Consider the following 16,478-nt stretch of genomic DNA (forward strand, 5'->3'; position numbering starts at 1 on the left):
TTTCGGTCAGTTGTTGTGGTATCTGTCCGGGAAAGGGGTGGTGATGGTTTGAGTTTAATCCCAAATTTATTTTCTAAAAAAGTTGACAGGTTTCTTTAAATGAAAAAAGTATAGATTTCCAGCGACTATTACGTTTGAAGCCCTTTTCACAATACCGCGATGCGACGCGATGTGACGTGACGTCATACCAAACCAGCCAATCACAACTACATCGCACGCGATGCGGGACAGCTCACTTGGCGACGAGGCTGTTTCGTCGCTTCGGCGATGTCGCTAATGACGTCAGAAATAACAGCCAATCAGAAACAAGATTGTGGTAAAGATGAAGTACTCTGAAAACAAAAGGTAAGAAACGATGTATTGATGCATCTAAGTAATGTTAGTAAACAACACGTGGATTTTGTTCAATTGAAATGAGTATTGAAGAGCGTCTGATTGATGAAGTTCAGAAAAAGCCGTGTTTGTACGATGTTTCTAGTAACAAACATTGTAATCAGATGGAGAAAAATAATACTGGGCTAGAAATATATTATGGGCTTCGCGATTCCTATCCATAATTAAATGCTTCTACCAGTCAGTCAGTGTACAAATATAATAACAACAATATGAATATTACCGCCAAAAACTTTTGTTTACAATCATGTTGTAAAATATCCCCAGCAGAGTGCAGGCTGGTTCGGTTTTTTTTTCGCCAGCTGTATTCAATCGCGTCGCGCTATTTTGAAGTGCACTAGCTGGCGACATATATTTACGTCGCTGCCTTTACTACATCGCGTCGCCAGATCGCGTCGCATCGCGGTATTGTGAAAAGGCCTTGAGGCGTACGTGCGTTGCCGCAGCCGCACTACTGCTTTTTTGTAAGGAATTAAATCGTCGCGCTACACTAGCACCACCTGTTAGCAACATCCCGAACCAACATGGCCGCTAGCAGACAGCCCGCGTCAATAGATAGCAGGACAATGCTGTGTCGGCCGCGGGCCAAGATTCTATACTTACGTGGCGTGGCAGGGTATTCTGGTTATTTTGACGCAATCGGTGATCGCATCCGTACTTATGGGGTATCGTTTTAAAGAGAATTCACACATCTGCTCACATAAATTAAGATTTCGTTAATATAACCTGTTATTTTCCAATTATACAGGTTTAAACACAATTTTTATGCTATTTTCGGTTAATTTTTATTTTTGGGGGGCCAAAATTTGTCCAATTCGGTTATAGCGAGGACACGGCTATAGCGAGGATCAAACCCGGAACCGTGACACCTCGCTATAACGGGACTCTAGTGTACATTATATTGCCCGGAACAGTTCCGGGCAGCGACAGCTGGACAAAACCCTTTGTCGCCTCGCTGTGGGCTTTGCCTACGACTACGGTCAAAAAATTTCTAATTAATTAAAATGTCCGAAGAGAAAAAAAAAGTTGTTAGGCGTCACCCGGACCGTAGCCGCGAAGTTGTACTTTAATAAAACATTATAATATTATGCGAGCCATCGACCGACCACGACCTATCGTCACGGTGCTCGAACAATGACTGAATTTTATAGCCTTCCTTCCCTTTGTGCGGGCAGTGTCCTGGGCTCACTGACATAATTTTCAGCCAATCACGGCGCATGGCAGCAGAGACTCAACGAAATGCTTACTTCTGTTCCCACGACGCAGTGATTTTGTCTCTTTCTCACACTCCAGTGACAGTGACTCACACGCCTAGTGTTTTGACTGTGGACTGATAACACCATCTTCCTGACGGAACGACTTACCGCGGCGGCGCGATAACAAAGACTGACTAGTTGTCGGCACTGCCAGCTAGTGGCGCTACCGCAGCCAGTAGCGCGGGAAGTTCAAACACAGTCTTGATATAAGGAATGTCTCAAAGTCCCAACATATTTACACAAATTTAAAAACATCACAAGTCCAAACATAACCACCCACCTTGAAACACTGTTTTCAAAATTCAACTGGTAGGGGGCAAAGTTTTACAGCAGGACGCTTGACCATCCCATTAGAGGTGCAGACAGTCGCAACACGAGGAATATTGTCATTTCCTGGATGCAGTTGAATGATGCGTCCTAAACACCACTGCAAGGGGGGGATCCTGTCATCCTTGAGCAGCACTAGTTGATCTGGTACCATAGGTCTGTCTTGTCGAGACCACTTGCCACGCTGCTGCAGCGTGTGGAGGTAGTCTTGGTGCCAACGCTTCCAAAAGTCTTGGTGCAGACGTTCCACCAGCTGAAAACGCTGCAGACGGCCAATGGGGATTGCTTCCAAGGTGGGTTCAGGCAGCGCGACCAAGGGTTCAAGGGTTATAAAATGGCCTGGAGTGAGAGCCTTCAGATCATTTGGATCTGAACTCAGTGGGCATAGTGGTCTTGAATTTAGGATCGCTTCCACTTGCACCAAGGCAGTGTACAGTTCCTCGTATGTCAGTACCTGCTCGCCAATAACTCGCCTGAGGTGTGTCTTGAAGGACTTCACCCCTGCCTCCCATAGCCCACCAAAGTGCGGGGCAGACGGGGGGTTGAAGTGCCATGTCACTCCAAGTGGCTGCAGAGATTCTGTAACACCTTTATGGTGTTCTGATGACGACAACAGCTGCTGTAATTCTTGCAAATGATTGCGAGCTCCGACAAAATTTGTCCCACAGTCACTATAAATGTCTGATGATCGGCCCCGGCGAGCAAGAAAGCGCTTGTAAGCTCCAATGAAAACTTCAGTGGACAGATCTGATGCCAGTTTCACATGCACTGCCTTAGTTGTACAGCATACAAAGATGCACATGTAGGCCTTTAATAGGGTAGGTCGACGAATACGTGCCATTTTTATGGTGAAGGAACCGGCATAGTCCACTCCTGCCTTGGAAAAGGGCTTCACCTGTTGAACTCTCATGGCTGGGAGATCACCCATTAATGGGGCTTGAGTAGAGGGTCTAGCCTTGAAACATTTAAGGCAACGACCTAAACGACGACGTATTGCTTGCTTGTCTGCGATGATCCAGAAGGCTTCTCTGAGAATGCCTTGCAGAGTTTGTAGTCCAGGGTGCTGGTTAAGTTCGTGGTAATGACTAATGATGAGATCTGTGAATCGATGAGTTTTTGGCAACAGAATGGGATGTTTGTGCTCAAAGGGCAAACTAGACTGAGGCAATCGACCGCCCACCCTGACCGTTCCAGAGGGATCGAGGAATGGGACCAGTTTACGAAGCTGTGGGGATGTACACTTATCATTTTTTAGAGCTGTAATATCACCCTAAAAAACAATAGCTTGCACTCGTTTGACCCAAAACATCATTGCCCCTTTTATCTCATGAGTACCAATCTGACCTACTAACTTCGCCTGCTTGGCATGGCAGTTGTGAATGAATCGCAACACGTAGCATGTTACATGAAGCAGTCTTGATAGACGACTACATCGTTCCAGCAGTTGATCACACTGATGAGGTGTTACAACACTGATGAGATTGAGGTTCTTTTTCTCTAGCACCAATGAATCAGGTGCCATGTCATCAAATGCTATTTGGACAGGCCACTGAGAGGGTTGATGTCTTAGCCACTGTGGACCACACCACCACAACGAGTGGTTCAGCAAGTCTACAGGAAGCAAGCCTCGAGAGGCACAGTCTGCTGGGTTGTCTTCGGAACGTACATGTCGCCACCAGGAGGTTTCAGTGCAGTCTTGAATTTCACTTACTCTGTTTGCCACAAAAGTCTTCAACTGATGTGGCGCAGTATTGACCCAGGCCAGAACAACTTGGGAGTCAGTCCAGGCAGTTATGGACTGAAGCTTAATATGGTGTTTGTAAATTGCCAGAGTATGCTGCAGCAACCGAGCCAACACTAAAGCACCACATAACTCTAAACGAGGCAATGAAACTACCTTGACAGGTGCGACCTTTGACTTCGCAACCAAGAGATGTACTTTCACCTCACCCTTACAACTCACACGCAGGTACACAACAGCTGCATAACCCTTCTCAGAGCTATCACAGAATCCATGAAGTTCATAAGAGCAATCTGAACAGCCTTTGACATGTCTGGGAACTGTAAGGGACGACAAGTGTGGCAATTCTTTACTGAAACATTCCCACACTCTTACAATCTCAGGTGGTGGAACTGTATCCCAATCCAGTTTCTTCAGCCATAATTCCTGGATGAGGCTCTTTGCGAACATGGTCAAGGGTGTCAGGAAACCAAGAGGATCAAATACGCGAGCCAAATTAGACAAGATAGAGCATTTAGTTGGTGATTCAGAGCTAGCCTGGACATTGTACGAGTAGGTGTCCGAGAGTGGGTCCCACTGCAGCCCAAGTACCTTTACTATTACTTCACTGTCTTGGTCCATGGAGAATGGCCCTGGCAGTTGAACAGCATCGGGAGGGAGCCACTCCAGGAGCACAGGATTATTACTTATGAATTTGCGTAACATGAACCAACCTTTATCGAGAAGTGTCATGAGTTCTCGCTGAAGTTCCAAGGCTGCATCTACTGAGTCAGCTCCAGTCACAACATCATCCACATAGATATCTGACAAGAGTGTCCTTGAAGCAGTAGGAAACTGTTCCCGCTCATCAGCAGCAAGTTGATGCAGGGTGCGAATTGCTAAGTAAGGTGCTGAGGACACTCCATACGTCACGGTTTTCAGTAGATAATCTTCAACTGGTTCCGATTTATTGAACCGCCACACAATTCATTGAAAATCTTGATGCTCTCTGTGCACACCTATCTGCCTGTACATTTGCTTTATGTCAGCGGTAAACACCACTGGGTGAAGGCGGAAGTTACTTAGTACCTTAACAATGTCTTGCTGCAGCTTGGGTCCCGTGAGCAGTTCATCATTGAGAGATACTCCAGTTGAACCTTTGGCTGACGCATCGAAGACTACACGAAGTTTGGTGGTTGAACTGTCTGGCTTGATTATGCAGTGATGGAATGTAAAAGGAAGTAGAGCAATCAATCTGTGACTTTGGAACCTTTTCCATGTGGCCTGCCATCAAATAATCCTTCATGAAATCTGAATACATTCCATGAAGTGGAACATTGTCACTCAGTCGCCTCTCCAAACGTTCAAACCTGCTCAATGCAAGGGATCGAGAGGTTCCCAATTCGGGTTCGGGATTCCTGAACGGCAGGGCAACACTATACCGCCTCTCAGCACTTCTACAATGTGTTTTCTTGAACAGTTCTTCACATACAGTGTCATCTTGGGAGAGGTAGTGTGGAAATTCCTCCAGCTCCCAAAACCTTTTCATTATTTCCTCCAAGGGGGAAATGGTGGTCACCATGGATGTGACAAATGTTGCAGTTCTACAAGATGCTGTCTCCACTTTTCCCATAAGGACCCATCCCAGTACTGAGTTGAGGGCCATGGGAGAGCCTTCTAACTTACCACCAGTCAATAATTGTGGAAACAAGTCGGCTCCAAGAAGCAAATCTACAGCACCAGGGATATCAAATGAGGGATCCGCTAGCTTGAGGTGAACAACAGACTGACGAGTGTCAGAAGGCAACTGAACACTGGGCAAGCTATTAGCAATTCGTGGAAGGATGAAGGCATTGAGAGCAAACCGAGTACTGTCTTCACCAACTGGACTAATTACCACTGAAGTGTAAGACTTGGCAACATTCACTGGTGTATTGGATAAACCCTCTATGGGTAGGTGAGCATTTTTGCGAGGCAGACTCAAACACTGAAAACATCTTTCACTGATAAAACTGGCCTGGCTGGCAGAGTCTAGCAGGGCCCGAAACGTATGTGGGTTTCCACGCATGTCATGAATCTGAACCTGGGCTGTCGACAACAGGACTGTTGACACTAAGTGCACAGCACTACAAGAGGTGACAGTGGATAATGTTGAGGTTGGATTTACGTCGTGTACAGTCGACTGTCCCTCTGCAGAGTCGGGAGCAGCATCACCTTGTTCATCCTCACAAGTTTCGTCCTCAAAATGTAAAAGTGAATGATGACGCGAACCACAATGGCGACAAGATGAACCCACGAGGCAGTTTTTTGCTTGATATGATGATCTAAGGCAGTTCAAACATAGTCTGTGTTGTCTGACTACAGAGTATCTCTCTGTTGGGCTAAGCTGATTGAATTTAGAGCACTTAAACAATGAGTGAGCACTGCTGCACATTTGGCAGGATTGTGTCTCTGATTTGGCAAGGAAGGTATTTGCACTTTGGTATTTAGGCAGAACAGACTTACGAACAGGTGCAAAAGAGGGGAAATTTTTCTGCCGAGTGATCTGTGTAGTGGGTACCTTTCCCCTGGATGATATCACAGCCTCTTGAGCATGACAGTGCTTTTCCAGGTATTCGGTGAACTTGGCCAAGGATGGTAGGTCTTGACCGGTGAGTGTCATTTCCCACTGGGTTTGAAGTACCACATTTATCTCTTGCAGAGAATAGGAAGCAATATTAAATCCCACTGACTGACTGGGACATCAAGTGCGGCCAATGCTGCCACATTTTCTGTGATAACCGTTAAAAGATGTCGAAGTGATGCTGGTGCATCAGCAGATGCAAAAGGTGCCTGCAGAAGGGCTTCAACATGAACAGATATGATTAAGCGTTTGTTGTCATACCGATCAGTGAGTAATTTCCAGGCTACTTTAAAATTCACGTCTGTGATTGTCAACGACTGAATCAACTGAAGTGGCTCATCACTTAGTGCGGTTTTGAGGTACACTAGTCTCTCAACCTCAGTAAGGTTGGCATTCGTTGTCACAAGAGTGGTGAACAGGTTGGCAAAATTCATCCACTCCCTAGGGTTGCCATTGAAATGTGGCAGCACTATTTTTGGTAGAGCAACGTGAGAATTCCCGGATGAAATACTCTTTGTTTGCTCCTTTAAGTCTCTAGCCCTCTCTTCAATAGTGAAGGACTCCACGGCGGCCATCGCTGAATAATAGTAATTTTCAAATGAGATTATACGAGCTACATGGGCTTCAGGATCGAAACCCGTAGCTGGGTCCGCTGCAGCCTCCACAGCGAGATAGTCTGCATCAAAACCAGTTTTCACTGAAGCAAGATCACGAGCCGTTGCAAGAAATAGGCCCCTTTTATTCGGGTCCCCCGCCGCAGTGTGTGCAATGTCCGCCGCACGTTTAACCCGGTCTTCAGCAAGTCTAAGGCGCAATAACGCCGACCGAACGTCTGCCATGATGTACTGTTATTGTGTCAAAACACGTAATCTTTATTCATTGACACAAAGAACTGTGACGTCACGTAACGGACAAAGGCAACTGCGGGATACGGCGAACAAGGCAGCGACAGGACACTAAAGGACAAAGGCAGCGACAGGATACTAAAGGACAAAGGCAGCGACGAGACACTATGGACAAAGGAGACGAGGGGACAAACAAGGGAAAGGTCACGGACCCTGAACAATGATAAAGGACGGCGACGTAATACAAAGGAGAGGTTAAAGTCACGGCGCGGTGCGGCACACTCAGGACAAATACGATAATTTCCCAATCCGTGACAAACACAACAATAGGGTGCTTCACGTCTGATGCATTTACACGAGCAAGTTAATTGCATCAGAGTACAAAACAAATATGATCAATGCACTTCAGACGTCAGCGGACCACACTTGAACTGAACGACGCATATTGACGCACGCCGACGAAGTTAACTAAACACCTACGAAACTATTTCTTGAAAGACTAAACACGCCGGCAAGATCCGGCCCGGAGGACCAAATGTTTTGACTGTGGACTGATAACACCATCTTCCTGACGGAACGACTTACCGCGGTGGCGCGATAACAAAGACTGACTAGTTGCCGGCACTGCCAGCTAGTGGTGCTACCGCAGCCAGTAGCGCGGGAAGTTCAAACACAGTCTTGATATAAGGAATGTCTCAAAGTCCCAACATATTTACACAAATTTAAAAACATCACAAGTCCAAACACCTAGCGTGTGAAACGAAGCCTCGTTCGTGGACAAACGAAGGAGAATTACGTCAGCACGCCTTCCCACACAAAGAAGCCCTCAAAAAATTACTAGAAAAATAAACTTATGAATTTTAAAAATAAAAACAATAAACCCAGAGAATTACGCTTACAATAACTTTTAAAAGGAAAAAACTTTACATCTAACCTGAAATTTGTCAAAAAAATATTATAACAAAAGATTATTATTGTATTGCATGAGGAAGGCTGTAATCTGGGTTGTTACAAATTATATATAATTGCACTAAAATAGAGAATTTTACTAATTAATTTACAATTAAGGGTATTAAGTTATCATTTTTATTGAAATTTTTGGCTAGTCTATATATGGTTCAATGTGTATAACAGTGGATGATATTGACTATCAAAAGACGGAATTTTATTTCCAGAGTTTTCCAAGAAATTTAAGTTTACTTTCATAACAATTTTTAACAAATAAAGCAGCTAATATGACTCTTTTTTTATCTGGTCGTGTCCACCAGTAAAGTCTATTATAACTGTAGGTTACAATTTTTAAATAAATAAAATATATATATATATAAAGACTTAAGATAGAATCTAAATTAAATGCATTAAAAGTAATTTATTTAATGAGAGCAAGAGTTATATTCACACTAGATATTAAAGTTTGAACATTGTAGCATTGCAAAATGGGTCATAAGAATATTAAGAATAAGTTTGAGGTGAAGGATATTTTTTTTTTTTTTTGTTGATATAGAGAACAGTTCAGATATGTTAAAAATTGTTATTAATTACTCTTTTTAAATTTCATGTAAAGTCTTAAAATACTTATTTTCCCGAGATATTTAATTATTAATTTGTGGGTTAACTCCAGCTCATAACTAATTTTGATATATGATTTCATTAATTGTTTTATTTAAGGCAATGGAGAAGATAATTTTACAGGACATAATTTTTAAACTAAAATTTTGAATGTGAATTTCAACTTCAATTGCTAAAATTTGAATATTATATTTAAATTAGTTGGGTAAATTTTGAATTCTATTGAGATTGTAGTGGAATAATTCGAGAACAGTCTGGAAAGCCCAGAAGGAAGAGCGGACAGGCGCGACACACTGGCGCCAGCAAGTTATTTTCCTCGTTGTAAATGCGTTGTTGGGGATTTACGCGTCACGTGGACGCATAGCTTTCGCGACGGTCTGGAAGGTTCTCTGGAGGCTACCACTAGCCAACCAATCAGGGCGAGTCCTGGCGTGGTGTGATGCGCTCGGCCGAAATTCCTTATTTGGGCATGTTGATGAATGCTGTACTGTGATTGGTCGGTTGGCCCACGGGGTTGCTTCCCTTGTCTTCACCTATACAAGGGAGGTAATCTCGTCTACCAACTCAGTCGTCGCTCGATTGTCGTCCAGTCCGGTCGCGTCGTCGGCAACTCGCACAATATTATGGAGTTGCACTAAGGGAAAATTTCACGCCTAGGGGTTAGGGCCAGGCCGTAAATTTTAACCTAAAGATTTTTTCGGAATCATGTAACTAGAAATAGGCCCTAGGCGTCGGCGACGGCCCAACTTCGCGCGACTTCGGTCAGTGCGCGACCGTACCTTGAGTTACATCGCTAACCAAGGGACAGTAATAAATTCTATTTTTTTTGTGAGCGACAAGACTCAACGACCATCAACAGAAAAATGTCTGGTATGGTATGCATTTGGACCTCATCCTATCAAAATTCAAGGACTTCGAAAAAATTTGTAGAACAAAAACTGTGCAAGTAACAAAGCTTTAGAACCAAATTTGTCTGAATTGTGTTGTCATGTAACTGAAAAAACTATCATTTCTTTGGTTTGAAACGAAATAAACAAAAAGTAATGCAATAAACTCTTTCATTTCCAATTTAAAACATATTTTGATGTAACTAAAAATTATCTGAATCGACCATCGTAATCATAAATTCTTAAAGAACATTGTTTGTATTGTTACATTTCTATGTGTTAGCCGGGCCGCAAGGAATGTAACAACATGATAAGAAAAGAGTAATTTAGAATCAAGAAAGATACCTAAATCTGGCACATATTTTTGATTTCTTAATAGAATAATTCAAATATTTATAATCATAATAAATAGTATATTATTAGGATGATATTTTCTAGTATATGTTATTGTAGTTCTATTTAACCAAGTTGCAATAATGACTCGCTGCAGTAAATGACAGTCATTTACAGATGTATTAGTTCTAAAGATTTTTGGGTCATCTGCAAACAGAAAACCATTGGACTGATTTAACTCATCAGTTATGTCATTAATGAATATACTTAAGAGAAGGGGAGAATCCCACCTTGAGATACACCAGAGCTGAGCTTGCAACATGTAATTGAGTTAAAATTGTTTATCGAAACAAAGAATTTTCTATCTTTAAATTTTGTTTATTGTTGAGATAAATGTGATTATTGATGGGTGTGCCTGGAGTTGGCAGCACTGCCGATATAGCATCTTGTACAAAGTAATGGTGTGTGGTGACACTGGACTCATATGCCAGAGGACCATGTTCGAATCCTAGTTTTCGTTTTGCATGGTTTTCCACAATCACGCCAATGCTGCGAGGTCCTCGCGACAGGCATCGGCGTGTTCCTTCCCAGGTATCCCTGTTTCTGTTTTGTGGCTGCCGTCTCTAATCACCTCCTAACTGACAACACCTTAAACCTCCATTTATAAAAAATCTTTAGAAGTTCTAATTTCTTTTAAGTTGGCTGCAACTAAAATTAGTTTATTTTCATTTATGTGTATCAGAATAAGATTTCTCTAGATGGCATTTACATCTTCCCAATGCTTAAACAGTTTTGCCTTGTTAGGCACATACCTTCAGTCAGTAGGAACGTTATAATGCTATTTAGACAAGTGGTGGAAAGATACTGAAAGTTACCTCATGTAGCCACCACAGCACATTCAGTCTGGATTTCTATAGAGTGTATTTATTTGTTTATTAATTAAATGCAGTCAGATTTGTGTCCTAATGTTCTGTGTATCACCAGTAAATAACAATATATTCTATTAATGGAATTGACATTTGCTTAATTTGAATCATGTATGGATATCAACTTACTTTAGAATCTGCAACATGACGAAATTAACAAAATTACGAACTTTCTGGGAAGCTCCATTTTTTTCACTGTTTGCAACTGAATCACTAATGTCAATCTAACTAAACAAAAACACTTAAAGTCACTAGGACAGTTCCGATATGTAGGCTACATAACACATCAAATAATGTGTGAAAAATTTATATTAGTGAGATATCTTTATTTGTAAAACATTTAATTAAATCTTTGTTTAAAGAGAGAGAGAGAAAAAAAAATAGTGTGTGTCTATAAATAAGAAAAATATTAAAAAATAATGGAGTCAGAAATTCCATAGCTAGCTTAACCTGAAGTAAAATTACTTTTAACTAAAATTATTTTAAGTCAGTACAATTTTATCCGTAGTTGAGTAATTACTAAGTACTAAGAAGTACAAAAATAAAATTTAAAATTCACTGTATGTGAAAACTGCTTTTTTGTTGAGTGGTTTCTTGTTTCAAGCTCTGCCTTGGCTAAGCTTTTCAGTGGCATGCAGTCCTCAGTTCTCAACATGCTGATTGTGAACTACTGTATTCCATTCTAGGGCTGCTGTTTCTGACGTCTACTACATCAGCCTGGACCTGTGTGGTGTCATCGAACCACAGGAGTCGCTGTGTGCCCAAATAGTTGGTGGTTACCATTTGAAGTTGAGAAAGCAGACTGCAGGTTTGTATCTTCATACTGCATAGCTCAGTTTTTGTATATAACATTATAGTTGGTGTTAAAAAATTAAATGATTTTTAATTTGAATGGATGCTAGTGTTGATGAATTAAAAGTAATTGCTCCATTTTAATAGTTGTGTAGTTGACTGAGAGTGAGTGCCCAGCTCTCTCACTCCATAACAACTTCCCTATATGGTTTGTGTTTATAGTTTTGTTTAAGAGGCAAACCGGCAAACCGGCGAGACGTGTTGACAGTGTAGTTTCCTTCGGCAGGAAAGGCCAGCAGGGCCTCCGGCTGGTGTCGCTGGTGGTCGTGACGAGTCTCCTCTGTCAGCAGAAAACGGGACCCCTTTTATACTCTGTGAACTGCTAGTATCGAACATGGCAGATTGTTCTCGGTCGGGGCAACCGGAACAGGCGCCTTCGGCGATGTCCGGTTGGCAGCCCGCCAAAACGAGCCTCCCCGAGGGCTCCCGTGCGGCTCTGAACGTCATGCGCGCAGCGCGCGAACACTTGGCTTGTGCTGGTTGCATCGGCGCGCGGTTAGGCACCGCGCAACATATCTTGATGTGCGTATGCGGAGCACACGCAACAGTACAGTTGCACTTTTTGGAAATTATTTTTATCTTAAACTTAGTATAATGTTTGAATAAAGTATTAAAATGAAGTGGGCTTATTAATTTTGGGTAACTATTTACAGAATGTGTTTACATTTTGCACTGCTAGAAAAAAAAAAACATTTTTTTCCATTGAATCTTACATGTTTCCATTGGTTCATTAGTAACTGATATCATCCAACTACATAATCACAGTTTACAAGCATATGTTTGTGTAAATGTAACATATCTTTGGAATAATTTCATCCTTGTCAATTTTTCTGGAGTCCTTACTGAGCTTCAACAAACTTAGCACCAAAAATCATGTTGTTTGAAAAGTACATTCACATTGTTTCAACATTTCCACTTTTCAGCACAATAATTCTGAGAGAGATTGTCATAGAGTATTAAATTCTGTTTTTTTAATCTATCATGCAGAAAAATAATTTTTTCTGCACGTTCAGGAGTTAAATTAGCTAGGCGATTGGAGATAGTTTTTCCAGCAGAAGAGAAGCGTCTCTCGCTGGAAACCTGCGTGGCTGGAATGCTTTAGTAAAATTGCTTAACCTCAAAATTAGTGTCATAAATATCTGTAACTGGTCATTAAAGTTTAATCAATTGAAAATAATAAAAATAGCATTTTACTTAATTCAATTTACATTTGCAAAAAAAAACATACGCACAATAAACCTACATGGAAATTAAAGTCTTTTTCAATATCCTGAAGTCTGAAATATGTTTACTCATGTCATCAAATGTAGAGCTGTACTGAAGAAGCAGATTTTGCCAATATTTAGTTGAATCGGCATTTCTGTTAACTTCCGATAGGCTTGTTAATTTTCGGCCGATATTACTGAAAAATGAAAGAGACTGCCATAATCTAAAAATTAACCTAAAAATCCACGAGTACTATTTTCACTTTTCGTAGTAGTACTGCATTCTTTCAGATTGCATTATTTCTTAGCAACATATCAAAATTTAACATCCTATTTTTTTTTCAAGAATGTTCTTTAATTTAATATGTCATAAATAAATAATACATTACTATCACTGTAAATATATATCTCGGTTGTTACGGTAGCTATTGTGCAAATGTGGTAGCATAGAGGTGGGTCGCAGAGTAACAACCTGCTACTTTGTAACTGATACATGTATTAATCAGGTACTGCAAATGAGTACACTATTCAAGTATCAAGTACTTTAGTATCAGTTTAGAATTCGCCTGGAGCAACACCACGGCCAATGTGCGCAGAACCCGATCGCAGATGACGGTCACTTGGGCGGAGCTTGTGAAAGGGGAGGGAGCGGCACAACGAATAAGTGATAAAGAAGGGAAAGAAAGGGGAGAAAGCGCAGGGGAAGGCGTTGAAGAAGAGGCGCAGAACGAAATTGTTACGAGTCGTTTTGTTTATTGTCCCACATCAAAGTACGCTCAGTGCGTAGTGCGTGCTTCTTGCGAAGACTGAAGACTAGCTAGTACGCTAATAGCGATACATGACCAAGGACACTGGTTCTAGATCCATCATCCTTAGGTGATAGATATGTGGATCTAGGATCTAGGGAGCAAAGCTAAAACACTGTCTCGTTAAATAATAAAACTAATTAAATTTTAATATTAAAAAGTACATTAATAAAATATATTATATTTATATTTGTGCACCTAACAGCTATGAAAATGCAAATAAATTCTCAGTTGACCCTAATAACAGATGTAATCAACATATGGACTTTCTTTTTTTGAAAACAATTAGTAACTAGTGTTTTCATACATTAAAAATAAAAAAACAGATAGGTACATTAGTGAGCATACTATATCAATAGACATTTGAGTTACATCAGGCAGATAGCAGTGCCAATATCGATAAAAAAAAACACTTTGCAAGTTCAGTCACTATTTAACAAATAATTATTGCATTATTTTCTTAACTTACACGTTTGATGTTCGGGAACATCGGTCAGACACAATAAGTCAAGTTCAGTCACTATTTACAATATTTCTTATTGGCATTTAGAAAAACAAGTTTCTTGACTTTCTCGCTTGATGTTCGGGAACGTCGATCAGACACAATAATTCCAGTTTTTGAGGACAATTGTTCACAAGGAACAGAGGTAGCAACTGTAGCAAACTTCTCTAGCACTACTCTCTTGAGATGTGGGTAGTTGTACGAGTGTCGATCATCGCTCATACTTCTGGACAGTGATAGTGATGTTAAACTATCTTGATTCTGATCAGGTAACTGTACAGTTGGATGTTTACGTTTCAAATGTTTCTTCAGATTAGTCGATGATGATTTATAACTCAGTTTTTGTTTACACAAATTACACTTAGAGCAAACTCATTATTATCCGTGAAGTCTTTTTCCTGCACTTATCCATTCCTTATACTGTTGGAGAGAAGTAAGCACAGGGAGGGGAGGTTAGAAGAGAGTGAGAAATACTCCTTTAACGTCGGAAAGGGGGGAATGAAGTATGACGAGAAGGGGGGTGGGCTGCAGATTACGAAAGGCGTGGTAAGAGAACACCAATACCTTTTTTACGCTGGTGATGACGGCACGGAGGATGTGTAACCTGTAACGAGAATGCTGATACCTTGTTGCTTCCTGGGATCGCTAATGCTCTAGCTGATACAGAAGTATCAGCTACTTGTAACTAGTACATTACTGTATCAGTAACAGGTTGGAACAGATACCAAAAATTGCTGTAACAACCCACCTCTAGGTAGCTATCTGCTTCTGTAGTAATTATGGTATCTACAAAGGATCTTTAGTTCTTTTTATGGTAATTATCTTAAAATAACTATGTATTGGGTTTGAACTATAGTTATGGTACATCATCCACATTTCTTTGTTTGTTGTTGTTCATTTGTCTTTTCTTCATATTTACGTGCGCCATTACTATTTGAGACAGGAACTTACATAAAAAAAATTAACGGGACTTAATATCACATTTAATGGCGTAAATGATGAGACCCCGGGCAATTTAAACGCTTTATACGGAAAAACCTACCATGCGGGACCTCGTAAGCGAGTTTTACTGTATTTTTTTTTCCGTAACTAGTAAAACACAGAATCCTTTGACGAATCCTATATCAGACCTGCCGAAGCTTCGAATCCCTAGGATTCGGCGGATTCGGCGGACATTGGATTCGGTCGCCCCATCCCTAGATTTTTCACATTGATGCATTTCAGTATTGCGCCACCTCATTTGAACCATCGTACGTTAAACACTAATTCATTTTTCGGGCAGTAGTATTTTTATTTTATTATTCTATTAATTCTTTAGTGTGTTTACAATTATTATTAATTTCTTAAACTGTACAATTAAATCTCATTACAAGGTAGCTGATAGAAAAACTCCACATTTTTTTTTGTAATTTATGATGAAAGTACCTTTTTTATACTTAACTGTTACTAAATGCAATTCATTTATAGGGGTGTGAAAATATATACTTTAAAGTGAAAAATCCACTACATGAGGTACTTTATAATGAGGTTTCACAGTGAAGGAATTGATAACAGACTATCAGAGGATCACTTATAACATATTATTTCACGGTCAGCCTTCCTTTCACACTCAAAATTGAATGTGTTTTAATTGGTGTGTTTTATTTTGTAGAAATAAAAATTTAATTTTCTTGGTTATAAATGTGGTATTTTAATATCTGTTGTACTAGGTTTCAAGTGGCCGTACCTAGTCATTCCAGAAAAAAATGTTATCAAAGCAAAGTGGAGTTTGGATCACATTGATGTCCCTGAGGAAACAGATGGGATTTTTTCAGGTTTGTTCAGCAGTAAAACAGCTATTTTTATACTGGAGTCAAAACCGTATTATGTTCCACTACTGGTCACTGCATTGTCATGATAGATTTTGTATATATTTTAATGTTAGTAGATAAGTTGACTGAATTGTGGTGGTTTTAGCGATATTTTAGGTTTATTCAGTTAGTGTTTCATATTTCATAAAAAAGTTCTAATTTTTTCTGTAGAGTTTAGTGGGAAGTGAGATACTGAAATGCCATGCAGTGATGCAATATCCCAGTTATGACTGGCAACTACATATTTAAGTCACAGCTTCAGTAAATGAACATAAAAATATATATTGTTAATGTAGGTTTATCTGACCACCAATAGTGTGTAGGTTTCCTCCTGTTTGTAGTTTGAAATTAATATGTAGTGAGTTGTAAGTAGATATTCCAGGC

The 16,478-nt window shown here is 40.5% G+C and overlaps 1 protein-coding gene across 6 annotated transcripts in view; it reads left to right on the top strand.

Annotated features, from left to right (window-relative positions):
• The window catches only part of LOC134527383 (putative ATP-dependent RNA helicase TDRD12), a 393,271-nt gene that overhangs the window by 371,260 nt on the left and 5,533 nt on the right, over nt 1-16,478 (top strand). For all 6 annotated transcript variants that reach the window (XM_063360027.1, XM_063360029.1, XM_063360028.1 and 3 more), the window contains 2 exons: nt 11,566-11,687; nt 15,954-16,058. In XM_063360027.1, the coding sequence (XP_063216097.1) occupies nt 11,566-11,687; nt 15,954-16,058 (227 nt within the window). The remainder of the gene's footprint in view (nt 1-11,565; nt 11,688-15,953; nt 16,059-16,478) is intronic.

The sequence above is a fragment of the Bacillus rossius genome, chromosome 1, assembly GCF_032445375.1.
Source record: "Bacillus rossius redtenbacheri isolate Brsri chromosome 1, Brsri_v3, whole genome shotgun sequence".
Lineage (NCBI taxonomy): Eukaryota > Metazoa > Arthropoda > Insecta > Phasmatodea > Bacillidae > Bacillus > Bacillus rossius.